Source organism: Taudactylus pleione, unplaced genomic scaffold (genome assembly GCF_031769625.1).
Source record: "Taudactylus pleione unplaced genomic scaffold, aTauple2 ptg000279l, whole genome shotgun sequence".
Taxonomy (NCBI): domain Eukaryota; kingdom Metazoa; phylum Chordata; class Amphibia; order Anura; family Myobatrachidae; genus Taudactylus; species Taudactylus pleione.
In genome coordinates this window covers 2,592,874-2,617,397 of record NW_028284681.1, presented here as the reverse complement: position 1 = coordinate 2,617,397, position 24,524 = coordinate 2,592,874, and the positions used below count along the sequence as shown (strand labels likewise).

The following is a 24,524-nucleotide window of genomic DNA, read 5'->3' as shown; positions in this document are numbered from 1 at the left end:
CTAATGCGATGGCTGACAGCCAGAATGCAAGAGATATCAGCCACCTACTAATGCGATGGCTAGCAGCCAGAAAGCAAGAGATATCAGCCACCTACTAATGCGATGGCTGACAGCCAGAATGCAAGAGATATCAGCCACCTACTAATGCGATGGCTAGCAGCCAGAAAGCAAGAGATATCAGCCACCTACTAATGCGATGGCTGACAGCCAGAATGCAAGAGATATCAGCCATCTACTAATGCGATGGCTAGCAGCCAGAAAGCAGGAGAAATCTCTGATATCTCCTGCTTTCAATATTAGTACATTTAAGGGATACCTAATTCTGCCTTTATACGAGTTGAGAGCCTAATTGTTTAATAAATAGGCCAATTATAGCAGAATAATGAAAATGTCACGAACGCGAACAATCATTTTTTCTTTTAACTAACCTAGGTATTATTTAACCACACTTTGAAATGTGGTTAAATAACTAAAATTAAATATTTATATACATAAAGGGGTGAAAGACACAACTGTAACTGCCTTGTCAGAACAATTCTGTTTACGTAGGAAATAATGTTTAAGTTATTTGCTAGTTACTTTTGAGAACGTCTCCACAAGTTATACCGCTTTTACACTGAATTTCCGGGTCTGACCTGGAGTTGGAACAGAGGGCCTGATTCAGAGCCGCTCGTAAGCGGCTGCTCGTTCACTCTGAGCGATGTTCGCACAACTGCGCATGCGTATGGGTCATAATGCGCATTCGCGCAAAACAGTCATTGCGGTCAGAAATCGTGCGCTCGTAAAACAGTTAGGGGCTGCTAATTTGATTGACAGAATGTACCGTTTGTGGGTGGTAACAGGGGAAGGTGCTTGAAAACGGGTGAGTGGAGATCCGAATGCAGGCGTGCCTAACGGTCAAAAGGATGTTTTAATGGGAGTGCATAATTAGTAAAGGAGCGTCATCGACCACATCACTTGGTTGTCTTTTAGCCTGAACTGCTCACAGTGATAGTGGTAAGAAAAACCTACCACAAGCACTGCGAGCAGTTCAGATGCCTTTCGATGTTCCCGATTAATCTAATAAATACCGGAGATGACGTGTGATGCAAAGGGGCGTCTTTACAAAATAGTGAGCGCATTTTTCGGACGCTTGCTCAGACATAGAGGCGTCAACACACCGCAAAGAGCGAGCGCTCAATTTAAATATTCCGCCCCTTTTTAAGAACGAGTGTCCGCAAATAGCGTCCGGGTCTGAATCAGGCCCCGAGTTCCAACCCGGATCAGACCCGTAATTTCCCTGGCGCCCACCCATATATTCCTGAGTTGGCGCTGTTCACACTAGATCCGGGTCTGCATTGACCCGGCTTTTCCGGCGTTGAAGTGGACGCTTGGAGATGACGTCATCTCCAAGTACCACTGAAGCCGGACCAATCGGTCGGCATGCGGTGCACTCCAGGTCATCGTGACCCGGAGCGCGTCGTTCACACTGCAGGGTTTCACGGGTTAGTCCCGTGTTAATCCCTGCAAGTTACCTGGGTTACCCTTTCCCCTTTTACACCAAGGAGATACCTTGGTTAACCCTACAATAACCCGGGTTTTAGCTCTGGTGTAAAAGGGGCATTACTGACTTGGGCAGAAGACATTCCCCTGTACAGCAGTAAAAGTATGCAACATTGAGCATGGCAGGACATACTGGGCCTGATTCAGAGCCGTTCGCTATTTGTGGTCGTTCGTTCAAAAACAAGGGGTGGCTATTCAAATGATCCGTTCGCAAATTGCAGTCTGTTCCCACCTCTAAGTCTGAACGAGCGAGCAAAACATACGCTCGTTTATTTGATAAAAACGCCCCCTGGCCGCACGCACCATACGTCATGTCCGCTATTTATTAGATTAATCGAGTACATCGTACAGCGTATGAACTGCTCGCTATTCTTGTGGTTGGTGTTTTCAACCGCTATTTTGCGAGCAGTTCTGAGTTAAAAAAAAACCAAGTGACGTGGTCAATGTCGCTGCTGTATTAATTATGCACTCCCTTAAAACGCTCGTTTTGACCTTTAAGCACGCCTGCGTTCGAATCTCCACTCCCCGTTTTCAAGCACCTTCCCCTGTTACCACCCACATACGCCTCATTCTGTCACTCAAAATAGCAGGCCCTCGCTATATTGCGTACCAACGATTTTCGGCCGCACTGACTGGTTCGCGCATGCGTACTAAAAACCGTACGCATGCGCAGATGTGCGAACATCGCTCGGAACGAGCGTACTGCCGCTAGCGAGTGGCTCTGAATGAGGGCCTCTGTATCTGAAAACCAGTACAGAGCAAATAGGTGGTGCTGTAGGCCATAAAAACCAATATGTTTATCTTCTGAGTTAAACTAGAAAAATGACATCTCAAGTCTGATTGAATGCTAACACAAGTTGTCATATACTGTATTCTGTCCACAGCCACAGCAGAGCATTTCTGATCCAACATGATTTATTTTGCTCTCAAGAAATACAATACAGTAAATATGTTGATAATCTGTAGCTTTATATCAACAAATACTGAGATTGCACTTTAATGCACATAATGCTAATTTAATCATTTCAAAATCATGAATATGAAGAGGCCCCTTTCAGACAACTAAATCTTAATTATCCCTTCCTTCATGTATAGCGAATTGATGCGTTCTCCCATCAACTATTTGAAGCAAAGACCTGGCTACCGCTGAATCGTGATGTTGCAATTAACACATTTGTATTGCAGGCCATCCATAGCTGTGCTGTAGAGCTGTTTGTAAACGCTTTCATTAAGTTTTATTGTTAGTTATATAGACACACTTGCCAGTGCTAATCCTGCAACATGACCCAATTCCACCTTTCCGCTGTACATACAGGGAAGGTTTAATTAAAGTGGTGGTGTACAAAAGTGACAACGCTTTTCAATTCAGAAAAGGGAACTTCTCACCCAGGAATTCGACAGTGTATTATAGTGACCGACTGGAGAGCGTTAGCATTAAGGTAATTTACAGCACCTGGTGAGTTGGGGTTCATCATGCAGTGTTGTTACATTATAACCTACTGTTTAAGGATACAAACAAAAGATGTGGTGGCAATAGCCATTATAGTGCCAATAGGGATAGACTTTTGGGCATCACGAAGATCTCCAGACCTGTTAGAACCAGCCATAATCCCTGTGTGATCAAACAATAAAAAAATAGGTGAAAATTCATATAAATTATAAAGATATCAGGACTAATTAAAAAAAAAGCATTATAAAGAGACAAAAAGAGTATAAAATAACACGCTATTAGAATGATTCACTAACACCCTATCCTTCACAAATGAATTCATTTATCACCCTTAGCTCTAGCCCTACTTATTTATCCAGAGGTGAGAATATGTTTGATGGTGCTGATCTAACAGGATTTCTGTGGGGGATTATTGCACATTTTAATTAGTTCAGTGACTTTCTTAGTGGGGGATATTTATGATGTCTGATAAAATCGGCTTTCGTTCTTCTCTAGATACTTGCTTTCAAAGAATTTGCTTATTGAATCACCACACAGAAGTGATAACATGGGTTCTCATTAAAGCTCAATTAACTCAAACTGTGAAAAGTGATGAAAAAAACATATTGTCAGGCTGAATATTCTCATGCACAGATTACATCCTCTTACAGATCCTCCTCTCCTAATGAGACACTAGGCAGGTAGGGCAATCACAAGTCATCAAATCATTTAAACCAGCAAGGATAAAAAAACAAAAAAAGAGAAGGCAGATTATACAATCTTAACAAATTATACAGAAAGAAATCTTCAGAGAAAAAGTAATCATTTATACCAACATATTTGTTGCAACAACATAGATGGTTTCTTTTGACATCATTAAAGCTGAAGTTTTAATATCAGCACATAGTAAGAATACTTTGATAAAAGTGCATGAACAGCATTTACCTGTGACTGAGGGAAAATAGATTCCCACCAGGAGGGTGAAATATGTTGTCGTGTCGGTAAAGACATATGACTGGTCCAAGTTAACTGGATCCCGAGAGGCCACAGACGGTAAACCAGCTTTTTCCACTATAATGCCCCTTGGTAAATAATTTGACCAAATGTTTTCTGAAGGGTTGAAACAGAGGAGTTAGAGGACACCTAAACTCACGAATAAACAACAATAGGATAATATATGTGTAGTTAAGTGTTAACCGGACCTTCTAATGCACTTTGTTAAAAAGTATATAGCACATTACCTACTCACCCGATCCAGGCCACCACCCATACCCTTAGGGGTATATTTACTAATGTGCATGTGTTTAGAAGTGGAGATGTTGTCCATAGCAACCAATCAGATTCTAGCTATTGTCTTCTAGAAGGTGCTAGATAAATGATAAGTAGAATCTAAAAACCTGCACTTTAGTAAATATACCCCTTAGAGCACTATCCTAGTGGCATCTGTTAGAGGTCAAAAAGCTGACACTGCAGTCAGTTAAACTGATGTGACATTAAACATCCTGCCTCTCAATTTTCATATCCTCACAGTACATTTCTACAGAGCACATTGGCAAGCCTAGGGGGAAGAACGTCCTCGTAACATTACAGTCTACTGCTGCGACGGGAGAGAACTTGGTGTATTTATTTACATGTATAGTCACTTCAGGTATTTATAGTAATCAGCTGAGTTGTACACATCCTCTGACATTTGATATGAAAAAGTGGTTTTACTTACCACCATGTGACTAACATTATATAATAAAATGAATTGGGCAGTTCAGCAACAGCAGGGCATATCTAGTAGAAAGGGTGACACGTGATTGGCAGACTTCCATGTTACATCCTCTCTGGCCAAGAACACACTGCTGAACCTCCCTGTCAGTTGTGTTAAACATGGCATGTTAACAGATAAATTATGTGGGGGGGACATGTACTAAACCTTGGATAGAAATAAAATGGAGAGTGATAAAAACAACCAATCAGCTCCTGTCACTTTACAGACTAGTGTGACTGAAAATGCCAGGAGATGATTGGTTGGTACTTTATCTCTCTCCAAGGCTTAGTGCATCTACCCCTTTGTCACAGTTGAACCTAGCACAAAGGGACATTACTATATGCAATTTAAAACAGCTCATGTTAGTGTTTGTATAATCTATGCATTCCTTTATGAAAAAAAACATCCTACAAGATTGCAACCTGGGAAAGGGCAGAAAAGATTCGGTATCTGTCTCAGTGTATAACCTTAAGCTAGAACCTGATGCAGATAGCTCCAAAAATGCTAGGCAACATTTGACGAGCTTTGAAGCTAAGAGACCTTAAGTTCCTGTATATGATGTGACTTATTCTCATTTTGTTTTCCACAATTTTGCTTTTGGTCTCCATCAAAGTGTTAAGTGGTATTTTTCCCTGCTAATAATAACTCTTGCTTTGTTATCTAACCGCAAACCCTTTCAAAAGTTGTCACCTTTGATAAGTCCACTGGCTGCTCCTGGGATGCCCTGAATCTCTGTCACGTTGTTCTGAGAGAAGTACTGGTCACATGTGGCATTCAGAAACGGAGAGGAGCAGAAAAGAGCCCACAGTTTGGAGGTGACGGTCTCATTGCCGATGTCTACAAACTTAGCGCAGACATCAAATCCTTTTTGGGACAAAGTACGGTTGCCGAGGAGGCAGATACTGGAAAATTACATAATGTCAGAGAATACAGCAGAAAGGGAGTACATGAGTAAGTAAGCATTTATTATAGCAAATCTACCCATACTTGACTGTCTTAAACAGTCTTCTTTTGATAGCACATAATGAAAAATATGATCACCCCCAATGTATAAGTGCACAAATGTATGGATTAGATGGGATGTCAAACAAAAACTGAGATTAGAAGCTCTGCTGGAATAGTGACTGGTGTGAATGGACACATTTCTTTGATTGTACAGCGCTGTGGAATGTGTCACAGTCATATAAATAAGGGATGATAATAAACTGGCCATGCAAAGCCAAGTTTCAGATCATCAGTCCGTCTATTTATTATACCTGAGCATAAAATGACTAGCAATACAAAACATCATCTGGATGAACAGATGTCGACGGGGACTGCCTGAAAATCTGGTTAACTAATAACCCCAATCTCTTGGACTATGCAGGCAATGTCAAACCATAACATTAGCAAGTTACCAGGTTCATCAAATTTGGTTAGCCAAATATATGGCCAAATTGTACACCAATCCAGATGCTTAGTGTTTAGATCAAGCAATTAGATAAGTCAATGTTTGGATAGCTTTATACCTAGGAGACTGTACTTTGTATCTGCACTAGTTCTCCAAGATCAGTTCTTTTAAGAAAAAAATCTATGTGTGGTTGATATATTTAAATCTGTATTTTGGATATGCTCTTATGATCCATATCTGCTAGTTTATTACTTATTCTCCTTTTCCACTGGCCAAAATACCTGGGTTTTTGCCATGTCAACCAGGGTAGCGGCACAGTGGAAAAGGGTCCTTGGAAAAAATCCCAGGTTGATTGACCCGGAATTTATTCCCGGGTCTTGAGCAGGGTTTTATGTGGATATAAGCATGGTCAGGCTCAGTGAAAATGGGTTACCCGGGTCTTCCAACCCAGGACCCGTTTCCCGCATGGTGATTGGCTATCAGTCGGGAGGCTGTCTGTGTGACAGCTGTCACCGGGGAGGGAGAGATTACAGCCTCCCCGTATAGTCCGGACTGTTCCAGTTTTTACCCCATCCCTGCTACAGGGAGGCTGTAATCTCTCCCTCCCCGGTGACAGCTGTCACAGACAGCCTCCCGAGTGACACCCCCAGATGGACCCACTCCCTTGATCGCCGGTCTGCTCTGGTCCGACGTTCATGGGAGAGCTGGAATTTCCCCACTCCGGACCGGCATTCAGGGGAGAGCTAGAATTTCCGGAGCTTGGTGATGACATCATCACCAAGCGCTGGCACTGCACCCAGGTGCAATGTGAACAGCTTCAACCCGGGATATTCCTGGGTCGATGGCGCAATGAAAATGGAGTAAATCCCAGGTCTGACCCGAGCATTGTTCCAAATCCTGTGTCAGACCCGGGATTCTTGGTGGAAAAGGGGTATAAGACTGTGAGGGCAATTTATTTAAACAAGTAGTAAATCATGTTTACATTATTTGGAATTTTTAATTTATGAACTTAGGTGAAAACCTCATCTTAGGCAGTATATTTGGGGTGGCAGGAACAAAGGTCCCTCCATGACATCTCACCCTTAACCTGCCTGTCCCCACTTCCTCAGCATTCTGGTCACTGGCTGCCCTGCAGTAATTGACTGGAGAAATAACACAGTGGCACACGTCTCCTGCAATCCTAAGTAATCACTATAGAGTGTGATTGACAATGTGTAAAGAGTATGAAAAGGAGTGGGAATAAAAAATAAAAACAAATCACAAAGCTCCATCAAAGTAAAGGGTGGGATACACTGTCATCAATTATGTAGTCAAACCCCTGAAAATGCTGTTTTTGGGAGTGTGACCGCATTTCTCATAAGCACCAAGCTTCGGAAAGCAAAGTTTTTTCAGCTTGGACCCTATGGGCTTCTTATAGCAGTGTGCTCTGAGAGGTTCCCAGCACCCCCTGTGGCATGTGACACATGCATAGAGGTACTTCTGGGCCATAAACCTACAGCTCTCATCAGGAAAGCTGTCCTTTGCGACTTTACTCGCAAATCTTTATGTATAGTGGCATTAACAACGCCGGCATGCATGCAATGAGTGGAGAGATGCATCACATGCAAAGTGCGATGCATGATGTATCCCGACTAAGATGCGCATGCCCTTCCAAAACAGTAGGAACCAACTACACTCACAAAAACTGTACTCAGAAATAAAGCCATCAAAACACCAGAGTAAAGCCATCAGAACACCAGAAAATGGTTATAATTTTGTTTGCCCAAAACTGTCAATTTGGATGAACATATGTACTGTAAGTGATCTATCGGTTTGGGGTCATTGTTTTACCACGCTAACTGAATCTCCTCATTTGTGGACAAATTTGACCTGTGGAGAACGTTGTGGGGCCCATAGCCACATTTTGAAGGGATCCCTGTCCCCAGTACTTCTAGAGACCTCTCTACAGCAATAAACCATAACCTTAACCATAGCAGTTTATGTTATGCCCCATAGTACTGCCCTAGTTATTTTATGAATCGTAGTAGTGCTCTAGTTCACATTATTTCACATTGTGGGGCTGCCAGTACACATTATGTAACACAGTAGCCCCAATTCACAATTTGACATATAGTTCATATGCCACATTACAGTGCCTTCTTCATATTATGCTAAACTATAGTGTCTCCACTTCATATTATGCCACATTACAGGGGTGTGGTATAAGAGAATTATAGACAGTAATTAGTTAGACAATGTCTAGATAGACAGCAGATGTTAGACAGTGAATAGTTAGACAGGGTCAAAAGTTCGACAGGGACAAAAGTCTATCTATAGTCAGCAACTCACATTACAGTGCCACGTTACTATGAGCAGGGCAGATTATGCCACATTACAGTGCCCTCCAGTTCAGATTATGCCACATTACAGTGCACCCTTACATACTGTACACCTCTCACGTAAAATGTCACCCCATTCAGGTTGGGAAAATGGGTCAGATGCAACTGCATTGCAGGCAAATTCAGGAAATTGGCTTGCAACTAAACCTGGGTCCAGGGCTCCATAGCAATGGCACCTCCTGCACCCATTCAAAGATGTATCTGTAGTACCTTCATGAGATATGAACAAGTGTTTGGGTATGGGATCCTGGCTGTCAGGATGCTGGCTGTCAGAATGCTGACAGCAGCGTGCCAACAGTCACAATCCCGACACTGGAAGGTACGTTCCCTACACCTAACCCTTACCTTTAACCCTCCCTCCACGGTGCCTGAACCTAACCTCCCCCTCCCCACACCCTAAACCTAGCCCTCCCCCCCTTTAGTGCCTAACCCTCCCCCTATTGCCTAAACCTAACCCCCGATACTTACCTTCGGGATGCCGGCGGTCGGAATTCTGGATCCGGGATCCCGGCACCGGTATTTAGACCATCGGCACCCCGTCTGCCGGGATGCTGACTACAACCCAATCTAATATCTAATTAGTATCCGTCAGCACAAACTGCTGCCAAACTTAGGGCCTGATTCACTACGGATTGCACATGCGATTGTAATAGTGATTACACACGCACAGTTCAACTGCGATAGTATGCTAATTCATTGCGATCGCTATGCTCTCGCAGCACAACATAAGGACGCCCACTTTACTTACCACACAACCGGAATGTTGAGCAGGACTGCTCAGTACCATCGCAGCCTCACGAACACTTGCACAAGCCCTGACCTCACTCAGAAATTGCTAACTTCAGCGCACACTATCAGGCCTTAGGCTGCGTAAGGCATCGCAGTGGATAATTTATGCACGCCCCTGCAACGCCGTTGAAACACACTAGCACGCCTGCGTTCAGCTGACCCCTCCCACCCCCAGTTACCACCCACAAACGGCACTTCCTGTCAATCACTCTGCGATGGGTCTGCGTAATCACTGCGATCGCAGTGGGCGGTACGCACACTGCAATGCATGCGCAGAACACAACAATCGGCCGATTGAGTGCGTATTAGCAACTGCGTTCCTTGCAGAATCAGGCCCTTTGCACTGACTTTTGTAGATGTATCTTACAGTAGCTTTTCCTACGTTCTATTTTTACTTTCCCACTCCCGCCCCAAATTAATAACAGATTGTTTAGCACTGCAGTTTCAGGACTTTGTTCTGCATAACAGCGTTGTTTTCAGTACAATTTTTGCATATATTAAGTAATTATTTATGTTAAACCTTGCACTGCTAAAGACATCTGGTCCTCTTAAAATGCAAAGCAAAGACAAATCCAATTACTTTTATAATAAGTGTGAACAAAAGTCCTGACACACTCTTAGATAATCTATTATGTTTGTCGTGGCCACAAAAAAAACAAAATGTAATTTTTGTAGCAATCTCTGTGTTTGCAGTGCAGTGACCAATGAAAGTTTGTATTTCGTCTGCCACTATAAGAATTCAGGTATAAATCAGGATCTGCCTACAGTGGAGGAGTAAATCAGACATGTATTTGATGCTGAGGTCCTGATTCAGAGTTAAGAGCAAATAAAAAAAGGTGCAATTTGCTCCTGAAACAAACCATGTTGCAATTCCAGTAGTACAAAATGCATTTATTTTCTCCATGCAGGTAAAATGCTGGCTGCTTCTGTATGTAGTGAATAAATACCGGGCAGCTTTGTTTAGAAGCTGAAACCTATACTGGGTACACACTATCGGCCGGCAATATTTCATACCGATTCCCTCTAATACAGTTGTATTTCAAGGATGACCGCTATTGCAGTAAAACCTTCTTTATGAAAGACACAAGGCTGGTTTATGAGAGGTGCCATCAGTGAAGTTGCACAGGCCCCTGCAAAATTGAGCTGCAGATATGCATGTGATCCACTGTGTAGACGCAAGTGCTGCCGCACAGACTGATAGGAAACTACAATCTTTCTGCTGTTCCTATTAATCCTCAGGGTCTCAATCCAGCCTAGAAGACATATTTTAGTCGGTACCAGCCAAATAATCTGGAACCCATTTTACATAAGGATCCTGGGAAAACTGCTTCAGCATGCAGCTGATAAGGGGAAGAAAATCTGTGTCGCATTTAATGGAAGCGGGGAATAAAGGGCTAGTGGAGATTATTAGGCTGGAAACATGATTTGAGGTTCAATAGCACCCTGACACCTTATGTTTCGGGGCAAATTACAGTAATGATCAAATTGCTCACACCTACAGAAGGTGCAAATTCAAATGTGCGAATCATACATATTTGATCACTAGAGCAGAGTCACATTTACTGTAATAATAGACATTCCCCCTCTTGTAGAATAGGGAAAGCCCCGCAAAGAATATTTGACAGGTGTGTACATTTATAAAGGCTGAAAGACACATGTATCCAACCAGCATAGATACACAACTCCAGCATAAAGCTAGAGAACACAGTATTAATCACCTTCACTAAGTAATAATATATTATTTACTCATACCTGCAGTATCTGATTTCGTGCTCTTATACTAAGCAGTAAATCACCCTATTGCTGACATGTCGTCACCATAGAGTACATCCAGGAATCAACTTTTGCAGCAAGGAAAGGTACATACTACACAGATTAGGCCTGATACGGACAAATCTCACTTCACGGACTCAAAAGGTGAGTTTTTGCATACAGCGTGTGCGCAGACGTGAATTTACACATTTTTGCGTATGTCCGTCCTATTCTGAGGGAACTTGGCCAGATCTGTCTTTCCGTTAAATAGGACGTTTCGGGACAGGAACTGGGTTACGACAATGCTGTCGTACGCAGCCGCCCTAACTTGTGGGAGTATCGTGGGCATATATCTGAAGCACTGTGCGTTTCTGGGTCATGTGTGCGAGGAAGGGAAGCCTGTTTCTGATGGAACTCTTAGGATCATCCCATTGTCTGCATTGATCTACTTACTCTGTATCATAGAATCACTATGAAGATTGCCAGGAGGGACATTTCTCTGGGTGGGTGGGTGTGAGCCCTTTGAGAGGTACTTGTTACCCACCATTGCTCTATGTAACCTGATCAACTAGTGCAGCAAGCAAAGATTTGTAGGCATAATTCAAACTTGTAGACTGTTTCAATTGTATATGATCTCATTAGAGCAGCAAATTAACATGGCTATTTCTAGCTACTTATTCTTATTCTATACTTTAATTAAAATATTTAAATATATTTTTAAAAATTATTTAAAAATTTTATTTTAAAAAAATTGGAAATTTCTGAGCGGTTTTGGTGAAAAAAAAAATTGTCTGTTAAGTGGTTAAAGGATGCAAGACAGCCGAGAGAAGATAAAAGGATGTACTTTGTTGAGATGACTAACAAGCATGGTTATGAAAATAATTTTGGAAGCTTTGTCAGGAAACTCACGGAAAATCTGGTGGGTCAAAAGCAGACTTAATCACCCCGGCGTATATTGCCAAGATGGACAGGACCACACAGCCCAGGAACACCAGCGCAAACTTATTGACATACTTCACTCCCACAAACACCACAATGGCCATGCAGGTGAGAACACATGTGCCATATACACGCATGTTGTTGAGTAGAGCCGCAGGTTCCCCACTAGCATCTGGTGATTTAAAGATGGCCATCCCAGGGAAGAGATACGTCTAGAAAAAGAAAATAGTTATTAGTGTTTAGAACACACAATGGTCACTTAGAATTGCAGCTCAATATTATTTTATACTTTAATACTGTGGAACACTTTCAGAAGAGGGAGTGCCTCATCATAATGAAGGGATGGGTCTCCTGTATAATGGGTCAGCCCATTAATCTTCACATGGTGTAGGAGACAGGTACACTTTAATCTTAGGTACCACATTAAAACACGGTAAAATACTCCAAGAGAATAGGCAAGTATGAGTAAAAGGGACTTACAAGCCCACTACTATTTCATTGTTCGCTGCTTGTAAAATGTAATTTATGGCTCTGGTGAGCCATTATATTCGCCATTCTCTGTGGGGGTTCGGTACAGGAGTATGTGGACAGTGAGTATTCAACCTGACAATGCTGGTGCCAGGATCTCGATATGGGGGCAATGCTACTTAGAGTGCTGAAACCCTGCAGGTTTTATAACTTTAAACATGTCGGTGGAGGAGCATGGTAAGGAAACGCCTGTCGATGACAACAGTGGGCACTGTCGCATAATGTGGACTGAGGAAATGTGTGGCATATGAACTGGGGTCAGTAGAATGTTGCATAATGTGAAGTGGGGGCAGTACCATGCAGTACAATGTGAACTTGGGACTAGAGCATTACAATGTGACTTGGGGTCTATTTACTAAACCTTAGATGGAGATAAAGTGAACAGAGATTAAGTTCCTACCAATCAGCTCCTAACTGCCATGTTACAGGCTGTGTTTGAAAAATGACTGTTAGGAGCTGATTGGTTGGTACGTTATCTCCGCCTACTTTATTTCCATCCAAGGATTAGTACATAAACCCCATAATGTAAATTGGATACGTTGACTCTTAGTTTAGAAATACATAATTATATAACCCAATATTGGTGCTATTATAATGTAGTGTAGGGACCAGCAGAACAGAAATGTCTGGTGGCTTACCGTATAATTGCAAATGTATGCAACTGAGATCTCTGCATTACTATAATCATGTAAATTCTAAATCACTTTTGCTGATCTTTTTGCAGTGTACTGGGGGAATCTTTGTTTTTTCTTATAATGTGACCTGGGGACACTACAATAATGAACTTGGGGCATTGTGTAGCATAACATGAACTATGGAGCATAAAATAATAATAAGACCTAGGGCATTAGTTTAGGGCATAAAATAAGCTAGAGGACAACTATGGGACTCAAAATTAACAACCACTGCAGAGAGGTATCTCTCTAGAAACATTGTTGCTATGGGGCCCACAAAGTTTTACTTATGTCCCTGATTGTATTGTATTAAAGTAGTAGTCCCATGAAAAATGTAGGTATTTTCTTTGTTTAATATTAATCACTTTTACAGGCTATAAGAAGCAGCTTGGTAATTTCCTTGTATCCTTGGTTTGTCCCAGATATTGCTACTAATGATTGATAATTCCTCCGAATTTCCACAGTTTTATCTGGCAACCACAATCACATTGAACATGATGTGGTGAGCAGAGAGGCCTTGGAATACCCCTCTGAGCTATGCTTTTAATGTAACATGCTCACCTTCCTTCTCCCAACACTGACACTGCATAAAATGATGAGAGCTGTGACCATGTGGAAGGAATATTTGTATACACTCCAGAAAGGTATTGAAACAGATAATTATAGGATGCTAATTAAGAAAATGTCTAAAAGGTACTTGCTTGCTATTTCAAGAACAAAAATATTTTTATGAGGGACTGCTACTTTAAATGTCATGTCATGTTTATATTGTGTGTCTTGTATAACACAAAATACAGTTAAGCTGACACTCACCAATAGGATCTCAATGGTCCCCAGGATGTACATAGCTCCTGCGAATGTGGTTCCCAAGTAAAAGCAAAGACCTACAGCTCCTCCAAACTCTGGGCCCAGCGAACGGGATATCATGTAATACGAACCACCAGCTGCAGAGAGACAGATGTCTTAGGGACATGTACTGAAAAAGGCACTGTAAATCTGGTTAAGTCTGCACATTATATCACTGCACTGCACCTCATACCACTGCATTATTTATTAATGCACTGCATTCTAATAGCACTGCAACTATGTACTGCTGTGCTTAGTACACCAGGCCTCATACATGGCACAGCATAATGTACCCCTATACTACTCGGTAAAATTTATTACAGAAAATAACCTAATACTAAAGCATCTCAAGACATATTGCATTTTTGTACTACTTCCTTACTTTTGTGCACTAGACATATTAATTACTATATATACACATTCTTTAGCAGCAGTCCCCTTATTCTTTTATTTAAGCTCATTGATGCACAGCGTCTGCATCTGGCATATAGTCTCCAACACCCCCACACACACTGCTTCTGCATCCAGCAGTGCTAAGTACACCCACCCCACTCCTCCCACGCACTGCATCTCCCTTGTTTTGTTCATCTGAAATCCCCCCTACCTGGCACAACTCCATTGGTAGCGATGGCGCTCATTGAGATAGCAGTCAGCATGGTCTGCAGAGCAAACACAGGTAGGCGCCATGAGCCTGTACCCAACGCATAATGGGAGGGAGATGATGACAGGAGCAGTGCATCATAAGGGGGGAGACATGAGACGCAATGCATCATGGTAGGATAAAAGAAGCAGTGCACCATGAAAAGAATTTGTCTCAGGTACAGTGCGTGGTAGGGTGAAGATGTCAGATGCAGTGCAATGTGGGGGATTATCTGGTGCAGTGCATGGTGGGAGTAAATGATATCAGATGCAGTGCACAGTAAGAGGATGTGATATCAGACAACTATGCCCGAGATGTAAAACCCACTCAGGAAACTGAGATGTAGTGTACACTTGATGTGATATCAGATGCAGTGCACACTAAGAGGATATGATATCAAATACAGTGCACATTCACAGAATATGAGATCAGATGCAGCATACAATCAGGGGATATGATTTCAGATGCAGTGAACAGTCAGGGGGATGTAGTCGGCATCCCGTAATATCAAATGCAGTGCACACTATATATTATCAGAACAAGTGCACAAACCAGAGAATGGCATATTAAAAACATGGAATTATGTATTTTTTTCAAAGTTTGAAATAGCCAATGATTAAGTAGTCAGGCTATACAGCGTATTCAGCCAAAATATGTGACGTACAGTCAGAGGTTATCAGTCAGTCTGTATAGGTGTTAGGTAATATCTTTGAAATATGGGCTTCCTGTGAGATTGGGGTGTATACAGCAGTGTGTAAACAAGTGAGTTCTTATAGGACACAGAGCATTTAGAATGAATCCCAGCACTGGACCTGCACAATCAGAAGCAATGATGTAATGTACACAGGGAGGTCTGAGGATGTGGGCACACATCAGACAATGTACAAGTAATGATCACTTATTACGCACAATGGTGTTGATGCAGAGTTGAACGCAAGCCCATTTGCTGAGTGCATCTTGCCTGATTTTGCACTGCGCAAGCTTTGAAACCAAGCAAATGCAAATACACCCGATGCAGAGTCGTACGCATCACCACTTGCGACTCAGTCGGTGTAAATGGGCTGTAGCAGAGTGTTCTCACATAGGCTATGTTCAGAGAAGACGTGTCAATGGAATTGCGGGCTATGCAGAGTTGGGCGCAAGCATAAATACAGTGGCATCACTACAGGTGTGCTGGGGGAGCAGATCACACCCAGGTATCATGCTCAGAGTGGGTGACGCCAAAATGCCGGCTCCTCCAGCAGGGTGCTGCAGTGTGACATTCTCCTACAGCACTCTGCTCCTGTCACAGAGAAGGAGCTGACAGTGCAGGCACTAGCCCTCAGGGGCAGCCCAGCATCTCCGGGGATGCTGGGGACACCCCTGGAGTGATGCCATCTGGATTTCTCGATAGGCCATGGTCCCTTTTCTGAGGAGGTTAATGGAGTGCGCACAGGGTGTCACTAGACCGGTGACGCCTCTGCGTAAATACTTTTTCACCAAGGATAGGGCTGGTGCAAGCATCAAACTCAGCATAGAGATATATATGGCCAAATATACACATTTATTTCCTTGCACGCAAGGTAGAAGCAAATATGTCTGACTTGTGTTCAACTCTGTGTACCACAATATGAGAAAATGCAAAATGGTCTAAGTTACAAGAAGTCATTTCAGATACTGAGATTGTGGTATCAGAGACAGGAGGTATGCTATCAGATACTGAGAATGTGGTATCAGAGACAGGAGGTATGCTATCAGATACTGAGAATGTGATATCAGAGACAGGAGGTATGCTATCAGATACTGAGAATGTGATATCAGAGACAGGAGGTATGCTATCAGATACTGAGAATGTGATATCAGAGACAGGAGGTATGCTATCAGATACTGAGAATGTGATATTATAGACAGGAGGTATGCTATCAGATACTAAGATTGTGGTATCAGAGACAGGAGGTATGCTATCAGATACTGAGAATGTGGTATCAGAGACAGGAGGTATGCTATCAGATACTGAGAATGTGATATTATAGACAGGAGGTATGCTATCAGATACTGAGAATGTGATATCAGAGACAGGAGGTATGCTATCAGATACTGAGAATGTGGTATCAGAGACAGGAGGTGTGGTATCAGAGACAGGAGGTATGCTATACGATACTGAGAATGATATCAGAGATAGGATGTATGCTATCGGATACTGAGAATGTGATAACAGATAGGATGTATGATACAGATACTGAGAATGTGATATTATAGACAGGAGGTATGCTATCAGATAATGAGAATGTGATATCAGAGACAGGAGTTATGCTATCAGATACTGAGAATGTGGTATCAGAGACAGGAGGTATGCTATCAGATAATGAGAATGTGATATCAGAGACAGGAGTTATGCTATCAGATACTGAGAATGTGGTATCAGAGACAGGAGGTATGCTATCAGATACTGAGAATGTGGTATCAGAGACAGGAGGTATGCTATCAGATACTGAGAATGTGATATCAGAGACAGGAGGTATGCTATCAGATAATGAGAATGTGATATCAGAGACAGGAGGTATGCTATCAGATACTGAGAATGTGGTATCAGAGACAGGAGGTATGCTATCAGATACTGAGAATGTGATATCAGAGACAGGAGGTATGCTATCAGATACTGAGAATGTGATATCAGAGACAGGAGGTATGCTATCAGATACTGAGAATGTGATATTATAGAAAGGAAGTTTACTATCAAATACTGAGAATGTGATATCAGAGACAGGAAGTATACTATCAGATACTGAGAATGTGATATCAGAGACAGGAAGTATACTATCAGATACTGAGAATGTGATATCATAGACACGATGTATGATACCAGTAACTGAGAATGTGATATCAAAGACAGGAAGTATGATAGCATATACTGAGAATGTAATATCAGAGACAGGATGTATTATACCAGATGCTGAGAATGTGATATTATAGACAGGAGGTATGCTATCACATACTGAGAATGTGATATTAGAGACAGGAGGTATGATAGCAGATAATTATGTGATATCAGAGGCAGGAAGTATGCTATCAGATACTGAGAAAGTTGGTCGTGAGATTATACTTTCAAGCGGTATTATTATTATAAGAGTAGCTTTGGAAAGTACTATAGTGCTCTGCAGCAAAGGATAAAACACTACCATACAATGTAGAAAATCAGTGCAAACATGAAAACAGGGCAGGGAGAATCCTGATCACGAGAGAGCTTACATTCTTGGAAGAGGGCGTAGCTGGAAAAAAAGAGGAGCAAGTGTGCCTCAGAGTGAAGATTTACAGTTATGAGGGTGCCATAGTTGAGCTAATATAGGTGGAAGTATAGTGAGTTCTAATAAAGAGATGGATTTTCAGAGAGTTTAAATATCTAAAGGCTGTGGGAGAGAATAAGGCATGGCAGGAAATTCCATAAGTGTAGCAGAATGGGAGACGTTTTGTAGGAAGGAGTTGGCTACTAGAGAAATGTTGAGGCCCACGTCAGAGGTAGATTTAAGATGAGAGTATTTTGAAATGAGATTTGAGAAGTATTAAGTAGAGATGTTGAGGGCTTTCTAGGTCAAGTTGAGTAATGTAAATTGGATTCTGGAGGACATTGGGCCGAATTCAATACAATGCGAAGATGACTAGCTGTCAGAGAATTCCGTTTCTCATGACTTAACCTGGGTGTTTAGGCGCGTGAAACGGCATTCTCTGACTAGAGTGCAGAGCGCGCAGCTGTTAGCGCAGCGCTAAGCCGGCAAACAGCTGCGCGCCCAGCACTTTTGTCGGATTTCTCCTCCCATCCCCAGGGGGGTGCGAGAGGAAATCCTTTAGCCTGCCCAAACAGCGCGGTGTATTGAATAGCTGCGGGAGCTCCCTCCTGAGGCTATTCATCTTGAATTGAATTCGGCTCATTGTGTTTAGCAAAGTGGGAGACGGTCAGTTTTATGGGATCTGCATCATGTCATATGTTGAGCAGCATGAGAGGATGATCAGTTTTGCTGCAGAATTTAATGCTGGGTGCACAGTTACTGATGTGTGTACCCAGCGATCCGATGCTCGAATTGGCCGACATAAAAAATGGAGACCGTTGGGCGGGCATGGAGAGGCCAGGATCACTGTCAGCTGACAGAGATCTCCTGGCCTCTTTTGTACATCTGCGGCGGCCGGCATGCATGACTCTATGGTCACTCAGCCGGCTGATGGGATAGCAGATCATACAATGCTGTGTCCTTGTTAGCAGTTGCGATAGCAACTACATCCGCAGCTGAAGCAGGCCCTAATTGTGTCTCTTTTTACACAAATTACACAAATATTGTCCTTATTGTGGGAAACCACATGGATTTTTGGACCAAGTTGCCTGCCATCTGCAGTGGTTCAAAATTTCCCATCTTCTAATGGGAGGAAGTAGGTAGACTGAGCACTTGTATTCAAAGTTGCTGCCCTATCTAGCCGCTTGTGAAAGTAGCCGTCATCACTATCACAGAACATTTGTACCAGTTCTATCCCTATAACCAGATGGATCTTTGCGAATAGCGAAATGTCCAGTTACACCCACTCAAATGGAAAGGAGACTGACATGTGTCCGAATAGCCTGTAGTTGCTCAAAGTTATGTATGCTCAGCTAAAATTCATCCATAAAACAGGCTTGTGTGCAACTCTGACTGAGCCTATACATAACCAAAACTATGTGGACACCGCTTCTAATTAGTGTGTTTGGCTTTTTCAGCCACACCCATTGCTATTCGTTGTATAAAATCAGGCATACAGACATGCAATCTCCATATTCCAACATTAGCAGTGGAACATACTTGCCAACCTTTTGGCTGTCTCCCCCAGGAGAAGGCAGCCAGGGCTTGGCAAAGGTGGGCAGGACTGGGGCATGACAATGTGATCACATCATCGTAGCACCGCCCCCCACCATGCAATGCCGAGATTGACGTAATTCAACAAGAATTGCGTCTACAGCCACCTGAGCCACCCACTTCACTGGGGCCGTGGGGGCCGTGAACTGGTAGCCCCAGACCTGGGTGGCCAGAAGCACCACCCAATTTTCAGGAGCCTCCCAGTGATTCCTGGAAGGTAGGCATGTTTGCAGTAGAATGGTTCGTACTGTAGAGCTCAGTAACTTTCAAAGTGGCGCTGGCATAGGATACCACATTTCCAACAAATCAGTTCTAAAAATTTGTACCCTGCTAGAGCTGTCAACTTTAAGTCCCGTTATTGTAACGTGGAAACATCTAGGGGGGAAGCGTTCGGGAACAAAAGCTCACAGAAGATAACAACCGAATGCTGAAGCATGCAGCACATAAAAATTGTCTGTTCCCCTTTACAACACTTGCTTTAGAGTTCCAAACTACCTCTAGAAGTAACATCAGCACAAAACTATTTGTTTAAGAGCTTCATGGATTTCCATGGTCGAGTAGCTGGACTCAAGCATCAGATTACCATCAAACGTCGGCTGAACTTGTGTAAAGCACAGCACCACTGGACTCAGGGGAAATGCATGCTCTGGAGTGGCGAATCACACTTCAATAGTCTGACAGACAAATCTGGGTTTGGCGGAAGCCAGAAGAACGCTTTCTGCCTGAATGCATACAGCCTTCTGTAGAGTTTGGTGGAGGATGAATAATGATCTGGGGCTCTTTTCAAGGTTTGGACCTTAAGTTCCAGTGTAGAGAGATCTTGATGCTACAGCATACAATGAACCTCTACAGAATTGTTCCTGTTTCAGCATAAAGTAAGGTCTATCATAAAATGGTTTGCTGAGTTTGATATGGAAGAATTGACCAGCCAGCACAGAGCCCTGACCTCAACCCTATCTAACACCATTAAGGTGAATTGGAACGCAGATTGTGAGCCATGTGTTATCATTTATTATCAGTGCACAATCTCACTAGTGCTCTTGTGGCTGAATGGATCCAAATCCCAGCAGCCGTGTTACAAAATCTAGTGGAACGCCTTCCCAGAAGAATGGAGGCTATTATAGTAGCAAAGGGGAACCGATTTCATGGTTATGGAATGCAATGTTAAACAAGTACATGTGGCTGAGAAGTGGAGGTGTTCACATACTTTTGACTATGTATTTTATGAACTATGTGGTTATTGCACAGGCTAATGTGCGACCAAAATGTATCTGTTGAATTAAGCATAGTGGCCCTGATTCAGACCCGCTCGCAGGTCTGAAGGGCGCTTGCAGGTCTGTGGGCGCTCGCAGGTTTGTGACCACCCACAGCTTTAGCGACCATCGCGACCATCAGGCTTGCGACGAGACCCTTGTGGTAGGGTCTCATCTGCCGCAAGCCCCAGTGAGCTTCCAGCTCTAATAGAGCCGGAAACTCACTACTGACATCACTCGTGATGTCAGTAGGGCCGCCCCCAAACGGCAGGCGTTCCTTCGGGAATGCCTCCGTTTGGCAAGCCACCCCCCCCCCGACCCGCCTACAAAACGGGGCGAGCTATCGATCAACATCCACAGCCAACCTGTTTGTAGCGAACCCCGGAGCGAGTGAATTTCTCACTTGGTCCAGGGCTCGCGCGTGTGCACTGCCCGGCCATCGACCCGCTTGCGAGCGGGTCTGAATCAGGCCCAGTGTCCCAAGATCATGTCTGAGTGTATAGTGCTCCTATAACAAACAAACTGCCCAACAGGAATGTAACCTTGGAAAATACGTGCTAAGTGATAATCATAGAATGTGATACCAGAAGTAGTCACTGGGTGTCATATTAGATACAGTCACTAGCTAAAATCTAAATAACAGTCAGCGGAGTCAGTAAAAATCATGTTATGTTGTAAGTCATGTGGTAACTCCTGTGGTGTTAGACGCTCAGGAAATGTGATGTTAGGCACAGAGCTGGATTCTGCTGCAAATGCTAATCAGAGAAAATTAGCTTAATTGACCCAGATGTTTTTTCTGTAATTTGGGGGCTGCAACCATATTCCTCCAAAACTCTAATCTCATGCAAAAGCTGCACAATATTTCCTAATACAGTGCTGATGCCCTGGATGGCAATGCAAACGTTACATGTCAATCGAAAATAATAAAAACAGCCAGAATCTGTAAAACGCAGCACCTTTCAAATCAAAGCAAAAATCATCAAAGTGTCGTCTTACAGCGTATGCAAGGACATGACAAGAGCTCATATAGGGCCTGATTCAGAGCCGGACGCAATTAGCGCTCGCTCGTCCAGAAAATAGGGTTGGCTATTCAAATGAACCGTTCGCTCTTTGCGGTCTGTTCACGCCTCTAGGTCTGAACGAGCAAACAAAACTTGCGGACGTTTTTTGGGAAACTACGCCCCCTGGCCGCTCGCATCCTATGTCATGTCCGCTATTTATTAGATTAATCGAGTACATCGACCAGGGTATGAACTGCTCACTATTCTTGTGGTTGATTTTTGCTACCACAATTTTGCGAGCAGTTCTGGCTATTAAATAACCCAGTAACGTGGTCAATGACGCTGCTGTTTTAATTATGCACACCCATAAAACGCCCGTTTTGACCTTTAAGCATGCCTGCGTTCGGATCTCCACTCCCCGTTTTCAAGCTCCTTCCCCTGTTACCACCCACATACGCCTCATTCTGTCACTCAAAATAGCGAACAAACGATTTTCGGCCGCACTGACTGGTTCGCGCATGCGTATTACAATCCGTACGCATGCGCAGATGTGCGAACATCGGTCAGAACGAACGAGCGGCCGCTTACGAGCGGCTCTGAATCAGGCCCATAGTTCCTACATCCGATGCTTCTGGCAATGACAGGCCTAGCTGCAGACCTCCCAATGTTTTCATTATGTACACAAAGTACTGCCCCCATTAAGGTGGGATGTGTTATACATCAGTTAGTTAAGTCACTGCAGGTTACTTTGCAATTGCACAATTTGTGGGAAGATTGGAGTTGATCATTCTGTACAGGATGATTTAGGTCATGTTGGAAAGTATTTTACTGGCTTCCTGGCAAAGAGGGACCATCAATATGTCAGCCTCCAGCAAGCTGTATACATCCTGACTTTTCATTGCTATAAAGTGTCACTGTCAATGAATCACTGGGCCTGATTCAGAGCCGGACGCTCTGACCAGAGCGCTCGCTCTGAATCAGGGCCCTCCTACCTAAACTTGGAGCGGCCTCCTGGCCGCTCGCATAGCTGTGGGTGACCACCCACAGCATATGCGAGCGGCCAAAAAGATGGTCGCGATGGTCAAGACCATCGGGCTTGCGACAAGACCCTGCGGTAGGGTCTCGGTGACCGCAAGCCCTGGAGTGATTTTGGCTCTATCAGAGCCAAAATCACTCCCACTGACATCACTAATGATGTCAGTGGGGCCGGACCCAGACGGGAGGCGTTCCCATGGGAACGCCTCCGTCTGGCAGGCACGCCCACCAAAGGGGACGTGCTGTCAATCAACATCGCCAGCACGCCCCCTTTGGTGCGAGACCCGGAGCGACGGCTTCCCCGTCGCTAGCCGGGTCTCCCGCATGCGCACGACGGAGCAGCCTCCGTCGTGCGTATGCGCACTAGGGCACCATCGACCCGCTTGAGAGCGCTCAGCGCTCGCGAGCGGGTCTGAATCAGGCCCTCTGTTTGTATGAATGCCTGTATACTGTAATGCTGCCCTCCTCAATGGTTCACACGCCTTGTGCCACCAATCTGTTGGGTTGGATTTATTTGAATTGTTTAGATTTTTTTTTGTTCATATATTTTTTATTTTGAAATTCTGTTTTATGGCATCTTTTTACAGTGAATGGCAATGAAAAGGTAAAGGCTTTGGTATAACACCCATTGCTAAGATAAAGTAGAGAGTGTTTGAATTTGTACTTCGCTGATTGATTTTGTTTACAAATTTCTTATTATTTTTTATTGTCTAGATTTAATTAAATAGCCCATTGATATACCAATAGCTTTGCCCTCAAGCTCAAAAAATTTAATTCCATTGGATAAAGAGAAATGATCCAGTTCTGCAACATCAAAGGGATTATGTAGGGTAATAGCCAGCACCAGAAGTAACCTACAGCCAACTGGCAGTCAGGGCTTGATGCAGAGGTAGATGCTGCTGCGCCCCCTCCTGCATCTGTAGGTGGAATGTGGAACGAGAATAATGCAAATGCTAGTTGTAGCCTATCCTTTGAGCATTAGCATGCACCTGAATGTGCAAACACTGAGACACCCACTTTCTGCGTCTCTGCACACTGTAACAGCGCCAGTGATTCTGGAAATACCTCCATTGGCACACCATTCACACCTGAACATGGCATCTGTAAAAGCAGCTATGCGTTTGAGATTGCAGTCACTACACTGACTCGCCATAACACACCCACCAGATGGACTTTTTTGTGTTCACTTCAGGCCACCTCCCAGGAATACCCATCGCTTTGCCGGTCAATTTCTAATCCCATCTGAGCCGTATGCAACAGCACCTTTGTGCGTACACTCAGTGTAACACATGTGCCGGCTGTAGGGGGGTATTTTTCACGCATGCGCAGTAGCAAATAATGGCTCAACTACAAGAGCATCGGAATTGTGTGTGGTTTGCGTGCGCTTCTGAATCATACCCTCAAACTGAACTGGCCAACAGAGGCATAATACTGGCAGTTATACTGGTGATTGCAAATTTTATATTGACCTCATCAAGAAGGGAGGCAGTATGTTATATTGTACGTACGCTACTACTATGTCATATTGTACGTACACTACTATGTTATATTTTACGTACACTACTACTATGCTATATTTTACATGGTGTGCTGGAAATTATATAGTTATTTTCTTCTGTATAATGTCTATTCAAATTTCACCTTCATGGCCTTGCAAGAGCTTTAATATTCTTTTGGATGTGAATAAAAAAATTTTTGGGATGCACGGAGCTGTGT

The 24,524-nt window shown here is 43.4% G+C and overlaps 1 protein-coding gene across 3 annotated transcripts in view; it reads right to left on the bottom strand.

The window, feature by feature from the left end:
• SLC12A5 (solute carrier family 12 member 5) overlaps positions 1 to 24,524 on the bottom strand; it is an 82,179-nt gene that overhangs the window by 31,463 nt on the left and 26,192 nt on the right. For all 3 annotated transcript variants that reach the window (XM_088481931.1, XM_088481932.1, XM_088481933.1), the window contains exons 5-10: positions 14,628 to 14,682; positions 13,991 to 14,121; positions 11,946 to 12,187; positions 5,418 to 5,629; positions 3,917 to 4,081; positions 3,056 to 3,154 (exon numbers count right to left, since the gene is read on the bottom strand). In XM_088481931.1, the coding sequence (XP_088338057.1) occupies positions 3,056 to 3,154; positions 3,917 to 4,081; positions 5,418 to 5,629; positions 11,946 to 12,187; positions 13,991 to 14,121; positions 14,628 to 14,682 (904 nt within the window). The remainder of the gene's footprint in view (positions 1 to 3,055; positions 3,155 to 3,916; positions 4,082 to 5,417; positions 5,630 to 11,945; positions 12,188 to 13,990; positions 14,122 to 14,627; positions 14,683 to 24,524) is intronic.